Raw genomic sequence first — 11,543 nt, 5'->3', positions numbered from 1 at the left:
CGCGTGAGCGCTTTTGTGGACCTAACTTAACTTTTCCAGTAGACTTCCAAATAGAATCAATAACAACAGCCAAGTCCCTCTAGAGTAGATATTTTTTTATAACAAACAAAATGTTTGCTGCGTGGATCAGGCGGACTTAATGAAAATGCAAATTCATTATTTGCCAACAGGAGATGTTTTAAAGCATAGACATAAAGCGCGAGAAATAGAGGTTTCCCCAGTAACAGCTGTAAACAAAGCAGAGCTGGTACGCTCACACGCTGCTATCAGGCATATGACATGCACGTCTCCTTTCAGAAATACAGCGATATAAAAACACCCGTGCCTCATTTTGATATTTAAACATATAAATGTAAGGAATTATTATTATGAAACGTGCAGTAAGTAACGTTACTCATGTTTATTCAATGAAGCCTTTTTGAAAAAAGATCAGTTTTAAAATTGTGGCGAGTCTCCAAAAATAAATAAATGTATGGGAAACACACCCTGCAGCACAACCACCTGAGCCCAACTTCAGTCTACTCATCACCTTGCCTTTAACTGCGTTTGTAGAAGGCACCGCAGCCAGACCGATATACACGACCGTGTGCCCGATGAAACCGTCTATATGAATAATGAGACCCCTATCAAATCAATATTCCATCTAGCTAGTAGTAATATATGTTAAAAAACACGGCCGCCTTTTGTTAATAATTAGAATTACGTTATACTATGATATCGAACAAGTTAGAGAACTGCATTTGAAGCTACTTTATTCAGCTAGATATAGAACAAATGTAGATTTACATGAGAGCTAGTCCGTCTGCGTTTTACACAAGACATCATATCGTTTCACAAAATACATGAATAGATACAGTTAGCTGAATGGATGCATACCTGTGTATCAGAATGCAAGCGAGTTCGGCATCTCTCTGTAGTTTCAGCTCGTCACGAAGCTCTCTCTATCTTGGAAATGCAACGCCAATATTTACCCGTGTCTTGTAGCTTCTCATGTCCCAAAACCCTCTTGGGTCATTTATTTCACCCGTGTGTTTGCGCTTCACAGAACGTACAGGCAAAGCATAATCATGATCCATAACTAAGTTATTGATTGAGGTTTAAATACGAATATAAATATAAAATATAATAGTCTTAATCAAGGCTACTACTTTTTCTTCTTCGTCTCGTCTTTGTTTCCTTTCAGCTTTGTATTTGGCGGTTCCGCAGGAAGTTAGATAAACTAGTTTATTTGACGCCATAGACGGGCGACAAAACGGAAATAAAGAAACTTGCCGTGTCTTCTAATTAAACTATAATTTTCTCCGGATTTGAAAGTTCGTGGAAACTGTCGGGATGATGTAAGTACACAACTAAAAAATATATATAACATAGATGTAGTGATTTCTGCTATTTTTAAAAGCAGAAAAAATTACATATTGCGCCTTTCAGTCTTCACGGGCCTTCGCGGGGTTTAACCAGACGGTTACATGAGCTCCACCTATTATCTATGGCTCCACCAATCAGATGCAACACTGTGGGATTGTTCAGGATTGTGGGTAATGAAGTACTTAGCCAAGACATCGCGAATAAAAGGCATTTATATCAAAACAAGGTTAGTGCCCCATGATCCTTTTGCGTTTATATGAGCATATACTATCGCTTAGTACAGCTGTAGCTGGTTTTAAGTCTACCATGTATGGTTACGTTTTTATGGCTTATACCCCAAATGTCAATGCAGAAATTGCGTTGAATTTTTACTTCCGGCACCAGCTGTGGGCGGGACTGTGATGCTCTATTAAAGAACACATATAACAAGCTCTGAGCATGAAGTCCAACTCTGGCTCAGCACCAGCCATAGCACGAAAGCATATCTGAATTTAGCAGTTAAATCACATTCATCAATAATCAAACCGGTATGGTTGTACATGTTAAACTTTACATCTGAAACATGGATCACATGTAAGGGGCTTCTCTCCAGTGTGAATCTTCATTTGTTTGTTAAGGTCTTCTCTTTTAGTGAAACTCTTTCCACACTGTTGGAACGTGAAATGTTTTTATCCAGAATGAATCCTTATGTGCTCCTTGAGGTGGTGTTTATATATAAAACTTTTTCCACATTGAGAACATATGAAAGGTTTCTCTCCACTGTGAACAGTCATGTGGAAGTTAAGGGCCGGTTTTCGAATGAAACTCTTTCCACACAATTGGCAGGTGAATGGTTTCTCTCCTGTGTGAATTCTTGTGTGGACTTCAAGGTTATGTTTATATGTAAAACACCTTTGACATTGAGAACATTTGAAAGGTTTCTCTCCACTGTGAATTTTCATGTGGGTTTTAAGGTTGGGTTTTTGATTGAAGCTCTTTCCACACAGTTTGCAGGTGTAAGGTTTCTCTCCAGAATGAATTCTTGTGTGGTTTTTAAGGTGAGCTATTTGATTGAAGCTCTTTCCACACAGTTTGCAGATGTAAGGTTTCTCTCCAGAATGAATTCTTGTGTGATTTTTAAGGTGTCCTTTTTCTGTAAAACTCTTTCCACATTGTTGGCAGACAAAAGGTTTCTCTCCAGTGTGAATTCTCATGTGGGAATTGAGTTTTCCATGCTCTTTGAAACTCTTTCCACACTGTCCACAACTTCTGTTTGCCACCTTTTGAGCTCCTTTTTGTGTCTTGTCAGAATTAAAGTTTCCTTCCTTTTCATTGAGTTCTTGACTCTCCTCTTTCAGTGTCATCAGGTCTAACACAAAAAAAGACATAAAAATTAACACAATTCAGGGTTCCCACACCTTGGTTAACTGCAAATTCAAGGACTTATTGTCACATTTCAAGTGATAGCGAGGTTACATTGTGTTACCTCGTAAGATACATTGTTACAGTTTTCATGTGTCAAACACATCTATGCAAAAATAATAATAATAATTAAATATAGATTTCTTTCTTTTGGAAGGCCAATCAAACTGGTTTCGCTTTCTCAACAAAACAGCATCACACACCCCGGCCTTGAGTGCGCCGTGACCAGAGGCCTAGAGTGAGTCACAGCTCAATTAATCTTGACAAACTATATATAATTATAAAGATTTCACTGGGGCGAGCTCCGCAGCAGACTTCTACCTGAAAGTCAAAGTGGCACTAGATCACAAAAGTGCGGACTCAGAGGAAGACCGCAAGGGTTTAGGGAGCCATTTGGGACAGGACCATTAGTGATTTCCTAGATTATTACTTCTATGCATACATGGATTTCAGCACAAGAGCACCCTCCAGCTTACAGTATTAATTAAACAGTCGTATAATTTTTTGTTATTTGCTACCCTATTTTAGGGTAACAAATTACAGACCAATTTCAAATCTTCCTTTTCTGGCTTAAGTCCTAGAACATGTTGTTATGCAACAATTGAATTATCATTTGTCTTTAAACAACCTTTTAGAGCCTTTCCAAAGTCTGGGCACAGTACGGAGACCACTTGGGTTCACGTTATGAATGAACTCCTGGTTTCAGCTGACTCTACCATTTTGGTTTTGCTAGACCTGAGTGGTAGAGCCCCTTTCACACTGCTTGTTGGACGCGGAAAATTGCCAGATTCGCCTTTTTTTGTGAACGCAAACACGTCCCGGGATTGGTCTCGGGTTGGGACCTAGTAACATTGCCGGGTTCAGTCCCAAAACGAGCGCTGTGTGAACAAAAGTCAGAGATAATGCTTTAAAAGGTGTGTCGATGACTTACGTTATCACACGCCTGTTTTTGAAGGCAGATCAACATAACCTGCGAAACAATATGTGCAAACTGTAATGAAGCAGAAATTAGGTATTTCCTCACTTTCCACGCTGAAGTGGAGATCGTTCGCAAGCTTTAGTGAAAGTTAACGTGCCTAGCATTTTCGACTCGTACATTACACGTCACATACTGATATCACGTGTCTTTATGGGACCTTCGGGGTAATCACTGGCAGTATCATTTTTATGCCGATGATACCCAAATATACATCAGTTCAAAGTCTTGATGTTACAGTTTGTTCTGCAATACCGTATTTTCTGGACTATAAGTCGCACTTTGTTTCATAGTTTGGCTGGTCCTGCAACTTATAGTCAGGTGCGACTTATCAAAATTAATTTGACATGAACCAAGAGAAATGAACCAAGAGAAAACATTACCGTCTCCAGCCGCGAGATGGCACTCCATACTGCTCAGTGCTCCTGTAGTCTACCACTGAGCAGCATAGAGCGCCCTCTCGCGGCTGTAAACTGTAATGTTTTCTCTTGTTTCTTGGTTCTAAATGAATGCGACTTTTCAGTAGGGCTACCAAATTGTCTCAGCACAAGGCAGATCTCCCGCAGGTCTTTAAAAACTCCTGAAGTGAGTAGTATAAAACTTAAAGTCATAAAAAGTTGCAAATAAGTTAAATGGTATAAGAAATGTCTTAATGATTATTTCAAGAGGTCTACAGAATGAATTTGCATTTCCAACAAGCCTTTCTTGCCGTTTATGGTCAGATCAATGCAAAATCAACTTATTTACCCAGCAAAAACAGACTCGTAAATGAGAAAGAAGTAAATGTGCCTTCTAAAAAATCTAAACAATTAAAGACAGTAATATGTATGTTTTAAATTGACAATTTATATGCTTGATTTATCCCGTTTCATAGAAAATGGCCTAAAGGCTGAAATGCGGTTATATAAGATTTTTCTTTATGTGAAAATCTGTATCTGAACTAGACATTGTCCAACACCACTCACAGTGTTCATTACTTGTGCAGCTCATAAAATTGGTCATAAATTGACTTAAATTTACTTTTAAGAAGTCTGAAGATAACTTGTAAATACTGAAAATTAATTGCTCCATATTTGTTGATATTTGTGTATTAAAAATATTTGAATTGGCATTTATATTCTATTAAACTACTTTTATTACAACACCAATGTGGCATTTTTAAAAAATGTTATTCCTTTTCTGTAGTGTTAGACATTTTAACGGTCAAATGGGTTCAGCTTTGAGAATGAAAACCAACCTGATTGTTCCTCAGTATCTTCATGTTTGACTCTGAATGTTTCTTCAATCTTCATGTTTTCATTCTCCTCTTTAATAAACTCCATCTTTGTTTGTTCCTCAGTATCTTCTTGTTTGACTCTAAATATTTCTACAATCTTCATGTCTTCACTCTCGACTTTAATAAATGCCATCTTTATAACAATGTGTCACGTGGATCTGTAAGAGATGAATCATATTTCTAAAGTTATCAACAACACAGAGGCTGTGGTCGAAATGCCATACTATCATACTACTCTTACTATTGCTGCAGTATCCAGTATGAACGCTGTGCATAGTATGCACATTTTATGTATGCATGGAATACCCAGATGACCTACTATATCTGCCAGAATCTGCTAAACATAACTCAAGTACACTGAAATCAGTAACGAAGCTGTGTTCTATTTAAATGCACTGTCAGAAGTGAGTGAATGCTCTCTGTAAAGCCCCTTTCACACTGCACATCGGACCCGACAAACTGTCGGAACATTGCCGGGTTGCCTTCTGTATGAAAGCAAACACGTCCCGGGATTGATTCCGCCATTGAACCAGAGTCTGGGACTTATGAACATTGCCGGGTTCAACCCGGGACGAGCGCTGTGTGAACAAAAGCCAGATCTAATGCCATGTCGAAGCGATGATCTTTTACCGGGTGTTTTGAAGGAAGATCAACATTCGCGACAAAAAAATATGTGCAAACTGTAATGAAGCAGAGATCAATTAGTTCCTCACTTTCCGCGCTGACACAGAGATCGTTCGCTTGCTTCAGTGAAAGTATAATGTACCTATCGTTTTCGACTCATATATTACACGTCACTAGTGATGTTACGTTCGTGAACGAATTGTTCTTTTTGAACGAATCGTTCTTTTTGAACCAATCTTTTAGGTGAACGAATCTTTTAGGTGAACGAATCGTTCTCGTTCACACAGTCAATTGACTCATATTTCTCGTTCACTGAAGTTCCTCCCACAACAGCAGCGCGGCGCTATTAGCAGCGCATGCACAGATCAGTGAACCGGGTAGCTGTGAACTGTCAAAGAATGATTAAACCTGGAGCCAATAGCCTTCAGTTTGAGATGTGACCGAGCATGTGATTTGTTGAATTTACTGAACGAATATGCCCTTCTCTGAACGAGTCCCTGCTTTGAATCTGAGAGAGAGAGAGATCATCTCGTTCGTGAACGATTCGAACGAACGAAGGTGCATGTCGTTCGTGACGTTAATGAAAAGAACCCGTTGTTGAATGATTTGCAGAAAAGTAATGTACACTTAACCATTATAATGAAACATTTTTTACTTTGTTTGAGATAATTGAGGGGCATCAAACTACTGATAGTCACAGCAGCATTTGACGGCTGACTTCAAAATGAGTGGCACCAGAAGGAGAAGTGTAGTATGGAGTTATTTTAATGAGGTGTCTCTAACACAAGATGTGTGTACAATTTGTAAAGGACATTTGTCATTTAAAGGAGGATCTACAGCTAATCTTAACAGGCATCTAAAGGTGAAGCATCCATCTGTGCAGCTGACACAAAGGGAAACTGAACAAGCTGAGGAGCCTGGAACATCCAGCAGTACCAGCACTGCACAACCTCCTTCTACATCAACTGCCACTACCAGCACTTCTCATATGACTGTCCCACGCAGACGACAAGCAGGGCAGACCACTCTAACACACTTTGTGGCTCGGCCACTTGACCCACTTAGACAAAAGACAGTGGATCAGGACCTGGCAAGGTTGTTTGCATTGGATCTGCAACCTTTTTCTATTGTGGAGGACAGAGGATTCAGAGCATTTACAAAGGCCTTAAACCCCTCCTATATATTGCCCAGCAGGCAAACCTTGTCAAAATCAATAATTCCAGAAATGTTTTCGAAGATTCGTGAACAAGTTATGGAAAAAGTTGGCAAGGCATCAGCTGTGTGCCTCACAACAGACTGCTGGACATCTAGGGCCACGTGGTTTTATGTCAGTTACATGCCACTTCATTGAAAATTTTTAAATGGAGTCATGTCTGCTGGATTGTTTTGAATTTGCTGAAAGGCACACTGCAGACAATCTTGCAGACAGTCTTTTAAGAATTGCCAGGGAGTGGAACATAACTGACAAAATAGTAGCTTGTGTTACTGATAATGCTCACAACATAAGCCTGGCCATTTACAAAACCTCATGGAAGCATCTCCCATGCTTTGCTCATACAATTAACTTGATTGTGAGGGGTCGACTCAGTGTAATCCAAAATACACCGAATAAGATCAAAGCAATTGTGGAGTACATGCACCGTAGCACAGTGGCAGCTGAAAAACTTAAAGCAACTCAGCAGCAGATGGGTTTGCCGGAGTTAAAACTGAACCAAGACTTCCCAACATGATGGAACTCAACCTTTTATATGTTACAGAGATTTCTTGATAACAAGGATGCCATCATCACCACACTTGCACTGGTAAATGCCAGACTGGAATCCCTGACACAGGATGAGTGGAAAGAAATGGAAGAAGCCTGTGAGGTTTTAAGACCATTTGAAGAAGTCACAGTGGAAATAAGTGGTGAGAGGTATGTAAAAATACTTTTACAACAATTATTGTTTTATAACAGATTTGACTTAATTTTATTCTACTTTTAAAACATTATTTTACATTTAAAAACATTATAAAAACTGTGTTTTGAAAACAGCTTTTGCAGAGTGTAAAATGTAAAGATAAATTAGTGTAAGTGGCACTGTTATTGCCACAGTAATGCAGGACATTTCGTATTATTAATAATTAATAATTATATAATTGTTTTTGCTCACTACAGCTATGTGACTGCCTCTTAAGGTGATCCTGCTGTCACGCAGTCTCCAAAAAATAAGCACAAGATACCTGAGGTCAGGAGGGTTCAGAAAACCTATCATGGACATGCTTGAGACAATGACCAAAGACATGGCTACCAGGTTCCACAAGGTGGAATTTCACCATCTGTTCTCAGAAGCATCTGCACTGGACCCAAGGTTCAAAAAAAGGGCCTTTTCAGATGATCATGCAGCAAATTAAGCCTTCCAGAGACTCAAAAATGCCCCTGGGAGATTAAGATTGTCCTCCTCAGCACATCAAACAGAGCAGCAACAGGCAGCAGCAGCATCATCTCAGCCACTACAAGATACACAAGAAAGCTTGGTGTGGGGTGATTTTGATGAACAAGTTGCAGGTCTTGTGACAAGAACAAGTTCTTCAGCAGAGGCTGTTTTGGAAATGTGGTCGTATTCAGAGGAGCCCCTGCTAGCAAGGTCCTCCAACCCACTACTCTGGTGGCAAAACTGGGCACTGATTTACACCAGACTGACCCAACTTATGATGGAAAGGCTTTCAGCAAGATGGGACAGATAATATCTGAAAGGACAGATAATATCTGAAAGAAGAAGCAGAATCAGCCCCTCTAAGGCCTGACAACTGATATTTTTAAATGCCAACCTAAAATAATAATGTTGTTGTTGTTAACCCTGCTTACGTGTCAGGGTCTTTTTTCATGCAGCTCTGTTTTGAGATTTTGAAACTCTGTTTTGTATTTTTGCACTACTGTGTTTTGGATTTTTTTTTGTATATTTTTGCACTTTAAATACTGTTTAGTTTTAATATTTGCACTACTGTTTACGAGCTGCTCTTACATTCTCAGAGAAACTTAAAACGTGAATTTGTTTACTTGATTCAACTTTACACTACTCTTTACCAGTGTATCTTAGAATTATTTTTTACTACATGTCGTTCGTGAATGAATACGTGTACCGCGTATGTCGGTCATTCAGCATGTCAGTTTTGTTCAGCAATGATCAGAAAGCGGTTGCAAAGCGCAACAGTTAGGATACTATGCGCATAAGCTCGTTCATACATATTCATATTTAACATACAGAACATAAGTGTACGATTTATTAATGTGTAAATGTCTGATGCAAGAAAACCTTGTTTTGGTCATCTGAACCTTATTTTATTTTTCAACGACTACATTACACATTTGAATTATGTCAAATCAGTTTTCTGTAACAAGTAATTAGTAATGGTGTACAATTGTTGACTTTTTCGCGCCCTTGGTGGCTAATATATGTAATTTGAAGAAATTGTTACTGAACAAATCAGTGAACGAATCTGAACGAATCATTTTGGTGAACGAACTGAAAACGAACGAATTTCTCGAAGGAATCAAAATTTCCATCACTACACGTCACGCCCTGATGTCACGTGTCGTTAGGGGATCTTTACGGGTTGTGTGTGAAAACACGCACATATCCCGGGTCATCACTGGCAGTGTGAAAGTGCAAAATTGGTTGATTATTATGTTATTTATTTTTATTTATATGGATAATTCTTATGAATAGCTGTCATTTTTTTTATTATCATTGTATATATAGTTCGAAATAAAGATTTAATTCAATTCAAAATCTAGCAACCCGGGAACAATTGCTGGAACACTTTACCCGTGTATCTGCCGGAATGGCAGTGAGAAAGGGGCTTCATTGATTGATTCTGCCTTACAACATATGCATGTGTGTGTTGAGCAGGAAAATCCCTTCCACACAATTATTTGCAATTTAATTTGCTAATTCTTCGACCAATTTAAGGCATATTGTAGGCATTATTTTTTGTTTAATAAACAAAATCACTGGTAAATAAAAACACCTGAGTATCAATACTTTTGATTGTCACATCAGGATCGATTCGCACATCCCTACTAGATGGGATACTGCTTCACAGAATGCAACACACTCAATGTGACCTTTCATTTTCAAATGTGAGTGAACTGGAGGCAGGGAAAAATAAAATGTATAATAATATTCCACCAATATAATATGTAAATAAATATTGAAATCAAATATGTCTCTCCAATATGTAAAGTTAATCAAATATGAAATGAGTTATTGTATACTGTTTCACACACTATTCTTTAAATAATAGTCGGCAGTATCCACTGTGTACTGGGCAGTCAGCAAGTATGCCATTTCGAACACAGCCAGATCTTCTGTCTGACACAAGCAACTGTGAAGTGCTATTGATTCATAATTAACTATGAGCATGAGATATTTCCTGTTAAGCATTAAGTCAAGTAACTTTATCTTTATAAAAATACAGAAAATAAATTAATATGATTCAGATTAAATCCGTACATGTTCAGTTATATCAAAAAGCAAAAAAAAAAAAAAAAAAAAAAAAACAAGACTCAAGTGTTACTCCTCATCTATCGTTGTCAGGAGTGAATGATGTTCAGTTTATAAAATATAAGATGCTTTAAGCAGTTATATCCTAAGTACACATACATTTGATTCCATTAGTGAAGATAGTTTTAGACATTAAACCCATACCACATCCAGTAACACCTTCAGGAAACTTGGAAGTGAAGATCAGCACAGATGGATTTGAGGAGAATGAACCCGATATTTCTTTAAACCGGGTCCCAGTGAATAAATCTGAAGACGTCGCTCTCGCGTGTGAACAGCGTCCCACGTGTCGCTCCGAGTCGCACACCGCTACGTCACGTAACAACAACAACCTGAACATACACTGAGCGACTGTCCTTGTAACTAACATTAACACAGATTAACAAATGCATCGTTCCGTGTTTGTTTGTATACCGCGCGCAAGGTTTATGCGCACTGTCGAAGTCTTCTTCTCCGGTTTTAGTGTATCTCTGTGTCAGAATTACAGCGCCACACGCTGGTCTGGCATGAATACTACAGCGTTCTGTGTCGACTTCGTCTGGACGCGGACATTTCTTCAGACGAGGAAAAAAAAGAAGGGTAAACTACGTCTTCATCAGGTTCTTGATTGAGATGGTTTTGTGTGGCGCTGCAATCATCAAGACTGATTAAACACTGAATCACTGTAGTTTATACATACTCCAGGAGGCCAGGATTTTCACCAACTCTAATCCAATCAGCATAACTATAACAAATTATATTCACAGAGATCAGGGACGGTCACGCCTGCATTCACACTTAACCTTTTGAGCACATATGGGATTTAGAACGTTCGGTGACGTCGCATAACTGCCAAATTCAAACTGCGTTTTCGCGCTAATGGGAACGTTATAAAATAACGGTCGTCTTAAAAAAAAACTCACTGGGGCTACCATTTTAAACTCACCACTGAAAAAGGTTATCCCAAAAATGTATTAGCATAAACAATAACCATCAGTTAAAGTAATGAGACTGAAGCAGCAAGAGATGATAAAGACAAAAGTTACTGTATTCACACAGACCTAAAAGTAATGTTATTGAGTGGTCTGTTTATTCTTCAGATTTAAACATTATTGAAAGTATTTTGTATTTACTTTTATAGATAACAACACAGTCCATACAGAAAGGTAATATATTCACATATATGTGAAGCACTGTAAGATATGTTGAAATATATTTTTGCATGTGTGTGCTTAAATAGGAAATTTGTGAAATTATATTCATGCTTCAGATAATTTTTAATCAATGTGTTTATGCAATGCATTATGTTTCTACACTAAGTTTACCATTTTAAATCTATTGTATTTTATTTTATTATATAGATCCTTTATTCTCATTC

At 38.3% G+C, this 11,543-nt stretch overlaps 1 protein-coding gene across 1 annotated transcript; it reads right to left on the bottom strand.

Annotated features, from left to right (window-relative positions):
• Positions 1–1,652: 1,652 nt before the first annotated feature.
• LOC113066945 (gastrula zinc finger protein XlCGF7.1-like) lies at positions 1,653–10,643 on the bottom strand. Its single transcript, XM_026239088.1, has 2 exons — positions 10,331–10,643; positions 1,653–2,713 (listed from the first exon to the last, which is right to left on the bottom strand). The coding sequence occupies exons 1-2, from the start codon at positions 10,554–10,556 to the stop codon at positions 2,034–2,036; spliced, it is 906 nt and encodes a 301-aa protein (XP_026094873.1). The 5' UTR covers positions 10,557–10,643; the 3' UTR covers positions 1,653–2,033.
• Between the last annotated feature and the right edge of the window lie 900 nt (positions 10,644–11,543).

This window comes from Carassius auratus, chromosome 4, assembly GCF_003368295.1.
Source record: "Carassius auratus strain Wakin chromosome 4, ASM336829v1, whole genome shotgun sequence".
NCBI lineage: Eukaryota > Metazoa > Chordata > Actinopteri > Cypriniformes > Cyprinidae > Carassius > Carassius auratus.
This window is presented reverse-complemented; position numbering and strand designations above follow the sequence as displayed.

Excerpts from the sequence above, each read along its gene's own strand:
- LOC113066945 (XM_026239088.1), bottom strand. The coding sequence starts at position 10,556 with ATGTTAGTTACAAGGACAGTCGCTCAGTGTATGTTCAGGTTGTTGTTG. Across the intron at positions 2,714-10,330 it reads TGAAGGTGTTACTGGATGTG|ACCTGATGACACTGAAAGAG; the intron begins GTATGGGTTTAA and ends TTTTTGTGTTAG.